Consider the following 14,756-nt stretch of genomic DNA (forward strand, 5'->3'; position numbering starts at 1 on the left):
TCTATTTTTACCAGAATAAAATTGGTACCGGTATTTGGTTCTGTTCCAACCCAACCACAAAGCATCACACCCAGATGATGAAATTCAACACTTCAACACTTACTCAATAGACACTCCCAGGACAAAAAAGTCAGTGTATTAGCTGGGTATTTGGTCAGTTGCACTGAATTTGAATGTAAGGTGTTTGTGACAGCATACTGTCTTTAAGAAATGGGGTGGTTGGCTGACTAGGAGTCACTTTGGAAATATATTTTTGAATTTTCAAGTTGGTACTGTGACTGGACACAGCCCACTCACTATACCTTCCTCAAGGAAGTTTTTTCTGCATCAGACACAATAAGAATTCACAATGGCAAGAGCCTACATCAGGCCAGGATGGACCACATCAACTACTCCAAGAGGCCTCCTATACATCTGGATGCTTCTCCTTCAGAGTAAGATTCACAACATGAAAAATATCTTCTCACACATTCTAAGGTGTAATAATATTCAGCCTATCAAACGCTTAATCTGGCTTCCTTTTCACAACCGCAACACATCTCATAATGTGCTAAAAAAAAGTATTTACACTTATTTTATAGAGTATACAATGGTACTACGGTTTCCAACTGTGGCTAATATAATTTCAAAAAACAGCGTTTCACCCATTAAGATTGTGTGATTTGCATTTGTAGTCTAAACATATTTGGATTTTCAATCAGTGTTCAATCATGCGGAAACATATTATTGGATGGGATGTGGGAGGTCATAACTTTCTGTGTTTCTACACTTGCTTTTTGAATGTTAGATAGTTGTATTAAAAGGAATCGATTGTCAGGAGTGTTTGGAACACTTCCAGTGGAGTGGTCGAGATGGAGGTTCCGTGTTGAGGATTCTGATCACTGATACCACTCTTAGAAAATGTTGCTCATTTCAGTACAGGGCCTATTCACACAACGAGAGTTCATTTGAGGTTAACAAGTGTCTTGAAGAGATTAGCATCAGCAAAACCATTTCGTAGTGATGATATAGACTTTCAAGGTAACATTGTGGACTGTGGTTATTTAAGTAAATATTGAAGGTGCCCTGAAATACAAGGAATATGGACAAGAAGTTTTGACATTTTCAAATGGTGAAACCAACATGTACATACATATACACAAATACATCTATACTTCAGCCTCAATTACATTATTTGGTAGAAATCCAAACTTGAGTATATAGCCAAAATATATTATCCCAATAATTATGGAGGGCACTGCAATTAATGGTGTTGCATTTCCTCAGGTGGGTCTCTAGGTTCTGTAGCAAAGTTAAACTGCATCAGCCCTGGTCCTGAAGGTCTGATTTCTGCTCTAGAGAAGGAACTGTTCCCAAGAAAACACTTCCGGCCAGTACAAAGTTTCTCAACACCAATTGATATCACCATCTATTTCACTTTAGTGGGCGTACTGGATGTGGTGAGTAATGTGACTTGAACTGATGATTCCCTGAAGTGTTTCACTATGATGGTAGTGGTCAGGTACAGGTCATCAGATCCAGACAGATTATTTGTCTTCTATTGCGTTTTCTGGCTTTAACTTGCCCAGTTTCTTTAAAACTCTTTAAGACATTTCTTTGAACCATCTCATAAGATATCAGTTAACCCTTGGACAACATAATATGCTTTCTGTGACCTTTTATTGTTTTAATGTTTATTTGTTTTTATTTTAAGGTTATAAAGAGGTTCTATGAGGACATAGACACTACCCAAATTCATACAGTGGGGAGAACAAGTATTTGATACACTGCCGAATTTGCAGGTTTTCCCATTTACAAAGCATGTAGAAGTCTGTAATTTTTATCATAGGTACTCTTCAACTGTGGGTGACGGAATCTACAACAAAAATCCCGAAAATCACAAGTAATTCATTAGATTTTTATTGCATAACATAAATATTTGATACATCAGAAAAGCAGAACTTAATATTTGGTACAGAAACCTTTGTTTGCAATTACAGAGATCATACATTTCCTGTAGTTCTTGTACAGGTTTGTACACACTGCATCAGGGATTTTGCTTCTTACGAAGCCACTCCTTAGTTGCCCTGGCCGTGTGTTTCGGGTCATTGTCATGCTGGAAGACCCAACCACGATCTATCTTCAATGCTCTTACTGAGGGAAGGAGGTTGTTGGCCAAGATATCGCGATACCTCAATTTTTGTCTCATCAGACCACATGACCTTCTCCCATTCCTCCTCTTGATCATCCAGATGGTCATTGGCAAACTTCAGAAGGGCCTGGACATGCGCTGGCTTGAGCAGGGGGACCTTGCGTGCACTGCAGGATTTTAATCCATGACGGCGTAGTGTGTTACTAATGGTTTTCTTGAAGACTGTGGTCCCAGCTCTCTTCAGGTCATTGACCAGGTCCTGCAGTGTAGTTCTGGGCTGATCCCTCACCTTCCTCATGATCATTGATGCCCCACGAGGTGAGATCTTGCATGGAGCCCCAGACTGAGGGCGATTGACCGTCATCTTGAACTTCTTCCATTTTCTAATAATTGCGCCAACAGTTGTTGCCTTCTCACCAAGCTGCTTGCCTATTGTCCTGTAGCCTATCCCAGCCTTGTGCAGGTCTACAATTTTATCCCTGATGTCCTTACACAGCTCTCTGGTCTTGGCCATTGTGGAGAGGTTGGTGTCTGTATGATTGAGTGTGTGGACAGGTGTCTTTTATACAGGTAACGAGTTCAAACAGGTGCAGTTAATACAGGTAATGAGTGGAGAACAGGAGGGCATCTTAAAGAAAAACTAACAGGTCTGTGAGAGCCGGAATTCTTACTGGTTGGTAGGTGATCAAATACTTATGTCATGCAATAAAATGCAAATTAATTATTTAAAAAATCATACAATGGAATTTTCTGGATTTTTTCAGACCTCTACATGCTTTGTAAGTAGGAAAACCTGCCAAATCGGCAGTGTATCGAATACTTGTTCTCTCCACTGTAGATCATTTTTTTAGATGGCATAAGGCCTCTGCACAGTTCTGTATTTTGAAGGGCTTTGTATACAATTCTTATTCTTAAAAAATCATTAATTATCAAATATATTAAAGATTAATAATACTTGGTTGCACATTTGGTTAAGTATACATACGAGGACATTTGGCATCACCCTTTATGCATAATTATATGCAAAACAGCTCATAAGCAAAGTTGAACTGGAATAAGTTCCTTAAATGATGCGTTGTCAGCTATAGCAGGAATAACCTGACCTTCATACAGCTACATCTGCTTGTCAATAATTTGAGTTTAAGCATGAGAAAGTGTTTACAAAGGCTTCTTAAAATCTTTATTAGTTAATTTATTGTCAGACCTGTACTTTTAACAATACTTTTTTTTAAATATGTGATTATGTGTTCTGTGTTTCTCTCTGCTAGAGTGAGTCTGAACAAACAGTGACTACATTCTTATGGCAAGTCCTTGTAAGTACCTCCAGTGCTAATCATCAAGGTTGAAACAAAAAAGGCTTGACATTTTGAATATAGAATAAATGAAGGTGTCACTTTTTTATTTGAATTACAAAAAACTCAAATTTTTTGAGATGCACCTCTAATTTTCTGTACTACAAACAAAAAATTCTCTATTTCTGCCAAAAACCTTTGAGGAACCGTTTCACATAATTGTTTTCAAACTAACTATATCATATAAATGTTTTCAGGCTAATTCATATCCTGTCACCGATTTATAATGCTGTTTCTCAATAATAACATCAATGTAACAACATCTTTTTAAATGCATTCCATTTGCAACAAGAATATTCTGAAACACTGTGTGATAACACGTCTAAAACTCTAGTAGACCGTCTTTTTCTAAGCCTTCATTACAGTGGTTCTGTTGCTGCCTGTGTCTCTGTAGCAGTGGGATATTGAGGGTCTGAGCTGGGATGAGGAACAGTGTGGAACCTGGAGAGTCGCTGTCCCGAGGGAGGAACTGTGGATACCAGACATCACAGTAGCGGAGTTGTAAGTCACGCGTATTAACTGCCTCTCACGGTTACATGGTTGTTACGTAGGTAAGGCGCAGCTTTGGCATATTGTAGTTTTTCACAGGCTGTCAGTTTAAAATCAAGTGTAGGGTCAGCACTTTTGTCCTGATATGAAAGTTATGGTTTAAACCTTTAAGCATTCAGTAACTGTGCTCCCGTTCTGTGTTCACAGTTGCAGTACAAATGAGAACATATCACCAGTCTATCCCTTCACCTACCTGGATAACAACGGTCATGTATTTGACAACCAACCTCTCCATGTCGTCAGTGCCTGCAAGTTGAGCATCTACTCCTTCCCCTTTGACATTCAGAACTGCACTTTGACCTTTGGCTCCTACCTGCATTTTGGTAAGTGATTGTGCAAATCATTGCCAAGCTATGGCAAGTTACTGTCATTGTGAATATCTAATCAAAATGGTAAGTTCTCAAACATTGTTACATGTAGAATGTTCACATCTTTAACGTGGCAAACACTTCCGTCCCAGCCAACGACATTCGGACGGTCATCGGAAGGTCAGGGGAGGATATTCTAAAACAGTCGATTGAAGTACTTGAGACTAACAGGGAGTGGGAGCTGATTGACATCATTCCCACCCACAATATACTGGAGTTGATGGAGGGAACATACGACCAAATCATCTACTATGTGAGTAGCTAACCTCAATTCCACAGATAATGGTGTTGATTATCCTGTGGCACCTATGTCACATTCAGTATGGTGGGTTGTGTCACGTTTGATTATCTCACATTTATGAAACCTTCATGGAGCATAGATAATGTGCTTTGTAACACATGTATGTAGTGGTTAAGAAAGTATTGCAAATGCTTTCCGGGTCCTTTTAGCTAAATATAATTTACAGACGTATCGTATACTGTATATCTAAGCATGTATAAACAGCATCCACTTAAATGTACACACAGGTATGAGCCACCAGGATTAATTTCAGTAAGAGCCACTGTGTTTCTCTGTCATTACTCTCCCTCACCACCAGGTTGTGCTGAAGAGACGGCCAATGCATTACGTGGTAAACCTGGTTCTCCCCAGCTGTTTCCTCATAATTATTGACCTCTTCAGCTTCTTGTTGCCTCCTGCGGAAGTCGACCGCTCAACCTTCAAGATCACCCTGATTTTGGGATACACGGTCTTCCTGATCATGGCCAACAACCTCCTGCCTGTGACAGGAGAGACCACGCCCATTATCAGTAAGCCAGATGAAAGCTGCCTTCAAATACTCCTTGGATTTTTGTATTTCCTGGTTTATGAAGTTGTTAGTAGACGGTAAAGCCAGAAAGAAAAATATTTGTTTTGTCATAGAATTTATTTAACTAATTTTAGCTTGCTCATAATCCACACTGAAAATGATAAATGGCTTTGTTTTGTCATGTTTTGGTTAAAAAGTGAAAGTCAGTGATGAAATGGCACAGATACTTTGGGTCCCCACATGACGTGGCCTCTGTCTTTTCTCTAGGCATTTACTTCTCCCTCAGTCTGGCTCTGATGGTGACCAGTCTGCTGGAGACAGTTTTCATCACCAACATCCAGACTAGTTCCAGTCACTACCCAGCCGTTCCCCGCTGGCTCAGGCTCATCGTCCTGGACACGTTGGCACCCCTCCTCTGTCTTCCTCTTCCTAAAAGGGCCAAGCAACCTAAAAGTGGTACAATCAAGCTACAATCAGATGTCACCAGTAAAACAACAAGTGAAGGTATCCAATGGCCTCATTTACTTGCCACAGACATGTTGTTGAGCAATACACACATGCTTGTACTTAATGTGGTTATCGGCCCTCTTGGTAAAGATGACCAGAAAATGCTTAGAGAAAATGTTACTGTTGTTTGTCTGCTCAAACCAAAAATTGTAATACGAAAGTGTTTTTTAATTGAGGTAAAACAGATTTTTTTTTCTAAAACATTAGCCATTAGACCATTAGCATCCAGATAAATTCCTAAATATGATAGAAAAATATTTCCATCGATATACAGTACCAGTCAAAAGTTTGGACACACCTAGTACCTATTCAAGGGAATTTCTTTTGTTTTACTATTTTCCACATCATAAAACTCTGAAATAACACATATGGAATAATGTAGCAAATAAGCAAGTCTCAAACAGATCCAAATACATTTCATATTCTAGATTCCTCAAGGTAGACCCCCTTTGCCTCGATGACAGCTTTAGACACCTTTTTGCATTCTCTACAATCGTGCTATCTGTCAAATATCAAGATGGTAGAGAAAAATCAAGAATTATGCAAGGCACTATAAATGGAAATCTATTGTACAATCCTGTTTCCAAAAATGTTGCAACACTGCATAAAGTGCAAATAAAAACAGAATGCAATCATGTGCAAATCATTTATCCATATATTTAATTGAAAATATTACAAAGACAATTTCTCCGGATTGTCTCAGTTTAAACATTTGTTATGTTGTCTTGTTGTTGAATTTAGGGTTTAAATAATTTGCCTGTCAATGCACTCTGTTTTTATTTACATTTTACAACTCTTTGGGAAATGGGGTTATATTTCATTTATACCTACTATCCTTGTTTTGTGTGTTTTGTGTGTAAACCAGCAGAACCTCCTCTTCCACTAGTGGTGGAGCCTGTCCTGGTGGAGCTCAGACAGTTGTGTACTGACCTGGAAGCCATCCGCACCCAGATAGACAAGCACTTCCTGGGGAACGAAAACACAAGCGAGTGGATACACATTGGGAAGGTGTTAGACAGGCTGTTGTTCCTTATCCACATTGTCTTCATCTCTGTCAGCTTCATCACCATCATCTGCGTCTGGAGCTTCTGGTACCGAATAGTACCAGGCAACAACTGAAAATTACTTTTAACAGCTGCAAAGTAGAATGGAAGAAACAATCGAAGTGGGATGCACATGTTCAACCAAAGTTGAAAATACAGTAAAATAAATAAAAATAAAAAAATGAAACCTCTCTTGGCTGATTCTCGATACTGAAACTGGAACAGGACTCTCGGGCTCTGTTCCTGGAGAACTACTTTCTGGTGTTTTTTTTTGTTCCTGCTCTAGACTGCCTCACGGTGGCGGTTTAGGAGGAATGGGTGCAGGAAACCTGGATGCCCCTCTGTCTTCCCTGCTCCAACAAATCCGACATGGCTGGCAAAGTGCTGCATGAAGGGCTGCTGGAAATGGCGTCTCAATCATGTCCTTCTAGGTTCTGCTGCATCTACATCTTGTTCATCTGCATCAGCCCAGAACTGCTCCTCTGGGGCATTAATATCCCTGTCCTGCCCTGAAGAGGTGCTGATGGGAAGCAGCTGTGCAGGAGAAGGCCTGGACCTGCTAGCTGTCTGTGGAATGTTATGGAACCTGCTGGAAGCTTCTTCTCTTGTGGGCGTTGGTGCAAGTCTGATTCAGGAGTGAGCGAGTTCACAACACATTGGAAATAGCTCAAACTGTTTAAACATATCCAATTGTTAAAAGGGTTGGACTCGAATCTGTAACAGAGATGGTTGTACCTGTTTTAATAGTTAATGTAGTTTTAGTTACTGAGTTCTCAACCACAGCAATCATTCTGATTTCAGGTTTCTGGTGATTGAACAGCAAGTGTTAGATATCCTCCCTTTGGCTGGATACCAATATGAATGATTAATTACTTTAACAAACCAGTATATCTTGTCTTGTAGGTTTGATGGGGCACCATGAGCAAAGATTTTCAGACAAACTGAACTAAAAGGTTCAGTCATTGAAAGGTTGCTAGTTTGAGTCTTTGCACAGACAACATCAAATAATATATTGTTTTGCCAATAAGGTACCTTATGGCACAAATTATTACTTTAAATGGAATGGTAGTCACAGCCTTTTCATATGCTTTATATTATGAACAGAAACCTTAACTAAAGTAATATTAATTTAAGTTGTTATAAAATAGTTACGAATGTGTGTAATACTGGCACACCATTCACACACACCATTCACACACACCATTCACACACACCATTCACACACACCATTCACACACACCATTCAAAGATTTAAGTTAGATACATGAATTGCACTTTGCAAGTGCGTAGGTTTGATTCCAAATGTGAGGACATTTTTTTTTTGTAAATGCCCATGGTTTTGGAACGGGATGTCCAACAAGCTCATATACCGTAGGTGTGAAGGTCAGATGTCCACATACCTTTGGCCATATGGTGTATGTGCACTGGTGGACACAATGTCTCTTTGATTCTGCTTGATTAAACATGAAAAATTCTGCCATCAGCCATTTCATTTAATATAACATAGTTAAGATATTGTCTTTGATGTGTCCTCTTAGTGAAGAGCTACTAAAACTACTGTATTTCAATGTGTGTGGCTGATATAATGTGATCTACATGGACATTTTGCCTATACTGTACTTGAATTTCATGACCTCGTGTTTGTAGGAGGTGAAACAATAAATCAGAGTAATTATCCAATCTAAGGGAGAATCAAGGAAAAAAACGTATTAATAAAATATGAAACTCAACTACCGTTAAACCTCACATATCATAAACTTCTGTTTTACTAGAATTTTTCAGTCATATTTAAAATATTTTTAAAAAACTAAACACTTCTTCCCTCCTTTAGTTTAGCAATTTCAAACATTGTAATGAGGACAGAAAGTTTGCAGGACTGTTTGGAAAGGGACAATGCTTTTTAGATTTATTTGAAAAATAATATTTTGATATTGTGTTCAGGTTTGGGCAAGCTGAGTTACAGTACATTACCACTTTTTTGAGCAATCATATTTTCAAGGCCCTTTGTCATTGCCGCATTATGGTCCTTTAACCTGACAGGGGCCAGCTCGAGGATGGATGTATACATTTCATTTCTGTCTATATTCCCCTTATATATGGGACAACTTAAGTAAAAAGTGGTTCAACTTACCCCATTGACCCATACGGGATAGTGGATTCCTGGGACCACCCAAATGAATGCAAGATTAAGTAGACTTTTTTACTGGGGGCGTTTTACTGGGGGCGTTTTGCTGGGGCGTTTCTTAGATATAATCAAAGTAAGCATATTCCAAATAAAACAACTGTTGTTTTTTCCCCGTTTGATTTATTAGGACATTTCACAGTTGAATCAACATCTCAGCGCCCGCATTGCAAGCCTCCCTCTTGTACACGAGCTGTGTGAGATACAAGAAAACTGAGCTTGAAAAATCTAGAAAGAAATCAGATTCAACCTAAAGTTTTCCAACTAAAAATCTAATTGTCTTCCCAAAACGAAAATAATTTGGATTTGAAGGAAGTATTGCATTATAAAACTCAGATCTGACTGGATTTCCATCAGCGACAGTCCATGTAAACAATAGCGATTATTTTTTTTTATAAAGTATGTAAACATTTTAAATCAAACAATCATATTAATTGAAGTATTTACAACTGTATTTTTGTGTGCATGTAAATGTAATCACTGCTGAATTAACTGCCAAGAAAACAAATTTAAACTACAGCCCATTCCAAGAACTGTTTTCAAAAGTATGACTTTCGCAAAATGAAAATGTGCAAATAAATGAAGCAAGTAACCATTGCAGTCATATGTACAACAACCAGAACAGTATCACCCTCCCCTACTGCCACTCACGGAGAAAGTATATAAACACAATCATATTTCCTTACAGAGTTTGGGTGATACAGAAGTTATGTTATAGATGTCAATGTTGTACCGGTACCTGGTAACAGAACACATTCAGAATATTTACACACTGACCATCCTGGGATGAATTAACCGTCAATGCAGAGTCAATATATTGTCCAGCTAGCGTTCGTAGTACACCCCACTGGTTTTATCAGATTTTCCAGCAACGTATCCCGTTTACTGTCAGCTTCAGTCAGTCTGTTGGTCTTATGTCAGTCTAGTTGTTGCTCTGTATCGGTTGGCCCCAGGGTATCCAGACGCAGATGATGGTGATGAAGCTGACTGAGATGAAGAGAACGTGGAGAAGGAACAACAGCCTGTCCAACACCTTCCCAATGTGTATCCACTCGCAGAAGTTCTCATTCCCCTGGAAGTGCTTGTCTATCTGGGTGCGGATGGCCTTCAGATCTCTGGCCAGCTGTCTGAGCTCCACCAAGGCTGGCTCTGCAGGTATTGAAAGCAACAGTTCTGTTGGTTTAACTCAAAGCGAGAGCTATAGCATCAAATTAAATTAATTGGGCATGTGCAATATTTCATTTGGCAACTGTATTGTTTGTTTGTGATGAGACAAATGAGAACGCAGGTTCCTTGACAGTCAAACATTTATACACATCATGACCGTAAGAATAATTGTCCCGTTTGGGCTTGGGAGGCAAAGGCAAGCAGAAGACGTGGGCCAGGGTGTCCAGAACGATGATTCAGCCAATGAGCCAATAAGGAATTGCTGGGTAGTTACCAGAACTATACTGGATGTTGGTGATGAAAACTGTCTCCAGCAGACTGGTCACCATCATAGCCAAACTGGTGGAGAAAAAGACACCTAGAGAGAAAGAGGCCCAGAATTTCAAGCAGTTTTTGTCACAAAGAAGTTAAATCACAGACCAATCACATTTACAAGTGAAAGATTACAAAACACAGTGTCATTTCCTACAGGTCTTTAAATCTAATTCCAAATACGAAACAACATTTCTATATGACTTAAAATAATACCAGGAACAAATGACTGTCCGTTTGGGGATGAAGATGACCTTTCTTTACCCACAAACTGAGATGTGAATCTGACTAACTTCTTGCACTCTGCTGAGATACTACAGCAGTGGAACTAACTAAAGGTCATCCTTGTTGTACCTGTCACTAACGTTATTTACTAACATTAGCTAACATCTTGCATAGTCGGTCAGATGTTGTGGGTCCATATGTGTTAACAGATTGAGGTCAATATCCAAGGACCATTTGAAGGCAGCTTTGTGTTCCACTTACTGACAATGGGTATGGTCTCTCCTGTGACGGGAAGCAGGTTGTTTGCCATGATCAGGAAGACTGTATAGCCTAAAAGCAGTGTAATCTTGAAGGTGGAGCAATCCATGTTCTCAGGAGGCAATAGGAAGCTGAAGAGATCAATGATGATGAGAAAACAGCTGGGAATTATCAGGTTGACCACGTAGCGCATAGGAAAGCGCTTCAGCACAATCTGGAGATGAGATATCGCAAGAGAGACAGGGCTCCTTCTCAATCGAGGAATTTGTCTAAGCTTTTTGCACAAATTATAGAGCTTATTGAAACTGCAGCACACCACAACTTATGGTGACATGAAATTATTCTTTTTGGAGAAGAAGAATCAATGATCCAAACGAAATATTATCCTGACTACCTCTGGAGGTATAGAAAAAGCTCCTTAAAGTATCGTGATTATATGTTTGTAAGTGGTCAAATACGGCTGTTATTTTGCATATTAACTGAAACCTTGTCATTTATACACAACTGTCTGATCATTAAGGAAATCAAAAGGTTTACATTATGTGCTGGCACATTTTTTTTGTTACTGATGAATTGTCAACATTGCTCGGTTTTTAAAACCATTAGAAGTTCATTTGAATTTGTGTCAGAATTTAATCCACCTCAGGTGGTAGATAAATGTTTGGCATGCAAGATAAATTGTATACATGATAAAAACTCAATTTAATCAAACTGCAGAATTACACGTTTGCTCTATGTCCACAGACTGGTCTTGGGAACTTCATGAACCCCAATATTGATGACAGAACCGATGTGTAACCTTGGAATGGTGGGTTTGAATGAATCTCTATGTTTGAAGTCTTCCCCATGGTAGGTGTCTTCACTCACATAGTAGATGACTTGGTCGTATGTGCCATCCTACATCTCCATGCTATTGTGGGTGGCGACTATGTCAATCAGCTCCCACTCCCTGCTGACCTGAAGAACCTGATTTGACTCTTGTAGAATCTCTGCCCCTGACTTCCCAAGGACCATCCTAATCTCGTTAGCTGGGACACAAGAGTACACCACCATTTACCCAACAGGTATTTCAACAATAAAAAATAAATAAAAAGAAGAGTTTGGGGTCCACCACCGAATCTGGTTTAAGTATTCATTATCAGATTACTTTGGTGTAGATTGCAGGTGATTTAGCGGGTTTTCACCTACAAAAGTGGAGGTAAGATCCAAAGGTCAGTTCTGAATGTCAAAGGGGAAGAAGTAGATGTCCAGTGTGCAGGAGCTGACGACATAGAGGGGTTGGTCATCCATCACATGACCGTTGTTATCCAGGTAGGTGAAGGGATAGACTGGTGAGCTGTTCTCAATCGTTCTGAAACTGAGACAACAGACAGGGCAGGTACCACAGTTATGGACTGTTTGATCCTTGACTTTGTATTTACTGACAAAAGTGCTTACCCCACCACTAAAATCAGTGATTGTGTAAACTCACAAATTCAAGGTACAAATGTCTTCCTCTTGTGGCCGAGTTGAGCTGTTTTAAAAAAATGTATTCTCAGTATAAAAGGGTGAATTCTATGCAAATCATTGCAAATTTACACAGTTCTATTTTGTATACGCACATAAGTCTTAAAGCTCAAATTTAAATTGGTAAATAATCCATGGTTTGACTATCCGAAAATGATTCCATATATTAGCATGGTAAAAATTGTAAATCAGCTTAAAAAGCAATAAACATACGTATAATTTGACAAAGTCATGTTGTGGATTGAATGGGATATCTTTGGGAGGAAGACTAAATGTGAAGAGGGCCCTAATGCCTCAAATCAGTGCTGTTATGTGTATTATGTTCCCAACCCCACTCCCCTGCCTCTCAGGTCTTTGTTGCACAACTCCCTTGTACTACTCTGACACTGCCTTGCAAAGCCTGATAATGGACGTTTTCAGTTGTTGGAGGTTACGTGTCTACCTCAGGAACCTCATCCCTGCCATCCCCGCATTTCAGTTGCAAGTGCACCTTGTACATTCAATTTGCATCTTTAGTGTTTCCATTGTACTTGCATTTTTACAAATGTTACACTCACTTCTACCTCAAGGACCTTAGTTCTGCTTTCTCTGCATCATAGTTGCTCATGCCACCCTACCACAGCACTCCATTTGTCTCATTTGCACATCTTGCCATTTAGAAATTGCCAACTGTTATCCCGCTTGTAACATACACTATACCTAATAATTGTAAACTTTCTGCCCTCCTGTATTTGCTTTATTGCACATTTAGTATTGCCATTTGTACTGCATTTGCCTTCATTGCACATCTACACATTCCACCTGTAATATACATATACTTAATACTTGTAAATACTTGTAATTTTTCTGCTGTCTTTGCACTTCTGGTTAGATGCTAACTGCATTTCATTGTACTGCACTTGTACTGTTCAATGACAATAAAGTTGAATCTAATCTAATCTAAACACCATGTCCACGCCAAAGCAAAAATACAAGGTGTGGGGGTTGTAGTAGCCCCGGACGATGAGACTGTAATACAGGATCTCCGGGAACATTTCTTTGTGAATTGTGACATTATTGCTGAAATGCAAAAAATATATATCATTTTGAAATATATACTGATGAGCCAGAAAATGACCACTCACAGGTGAAGCGAATAAGGCTGAAGAAGGACACATGTCAAGGTCTGGGTTGATTAGATGGTAAGCGAGAAATCAGTGACAGTGTGTTTGGTACAGGAGACATGGGCAGGATTAAACACCAGAGGGACTTTTAAATTGTTATTTAACCCTTGTCAAAGGCCAAACGACTGGGTCAGAGCAACTCTGAAACGACAAGGCTTGTGTGCGGGGTGCTCCAGGTCAGCAGTGGTGAGCAAAAGAAAATCCACTTTTATTCGATCTACAGATAATTTCACCCACACACGGGTGCCGAAGTGCCAAAACTCCCTCTCCAAATGCCAGATACTGGGGAAGGTGAGGGACGGTTAATACGCGTGACTTACAACTCCGCTATTTTGATGTCTGGTATCCACAGTCCCTCCCTCGGGACAGCGACTCTCCAGGTTCCACACTGTTCCTCATCCCAGCTCAGACCCTCAATATCCCACTGCTACAGAGACACAGGCAGCAACAGAACCACTGTAATAAAGACTCTGGTCTGCCAGAGATTTCACATTGAAATGGGCATTCAGTGATTCAAGATCATTGTATTGCGGGTGGCACCCAAAGTGCTTCCAAAAGGCTAGAGATTATTAAGAAGCATTAACAATTTTGGCAACAGCATGTCGGTTGGTTTGCTGACTTATCTGTTTATTGACGGCTCCTGTCAGAACTATGGACACCAGTGTAGTTGATAATACAATGAATTAAAACACTGAGGCACAACAGATACTTACAAGGACTTGCCTGATAAAAGTAGTCATTGTCTGTGCCTGTTCACTCTGAAAGAGATAAGCACACCTGTATGACAGAAGCCCACCTTTATGAATAAAGCACACCCGTATGACAGAAGCGCACCCGTATGACAGAAGGACACCCGTATGACAGAAGCACAAGCATATAACAGAAGCACAATCGTATGATGGAAGCAGACTCTTATGACAGAAGGACACTCGTATGACAGAAGCGCACCCTTATGACAGAAGCACACCCTTATGACAGAAGCCCACCTTTATGAATAAAGCACACCCGTATGACAGAAGCACACCCTTATGACAGAAGCACACCTGTATGACAGAAGCACAAGCGTATAACAGAAGCACAATCGTATGATGGAAGCAGACCCTTATGACAGAAGCACACCGGTATGAATAAAGCACACCCGTATGACAGAAGGACACCCGTATGACAGAAGCGCACCCTTATGA

At 39.8% G+C, this 14,756-nt stretch overlaps 1 protein-coding gene across 1 annotated transcript; it reads left to right on the top strand.

Moving 5' to 3' along the window:
- Positions 1-349: 349 nt before the first annotated feature.
- On the top strand, positions 350-6,852 carry LOC105025372 (5-hydroxytryptamine receptor 3C). Its single transcript, XM_034293839.1, has 9 exons — positions 350-434; positions 1,267-1,439; positions 3,400-3,444; positions 3,878-3,984; positions 4,180-4,355; positions 4,493-4,653; positions 5,000-5,210; positions 5,477-5,713; positions 6,582-6,852. The coding sequence occupies exons 1-9, from the start codon at positions 350-352 to the stop codon at positions 6,833-6,835; spliced, it is 1,449 nt and encodes a 482-aa protein (XP_034149730.1). The 3' UTR covers positions 6,836-6,852.
- Positions 6,853-14,756: the final 7,904 nt, after the last annotated feature.

Source organism: Esox lucius, chromosome 8, assembly GCF_011004845.1.
Source record: "Esox lucius isolate fEsoLuc1 chromosome 8, fEsoLuc1.pri, whole genome shotgun sequence".
Lineage (NCBI taxonomy): Eukaryota > Metazoa > Chordata > Actinopteri > Esociformes > Esocidae > Esox > Esox lucius.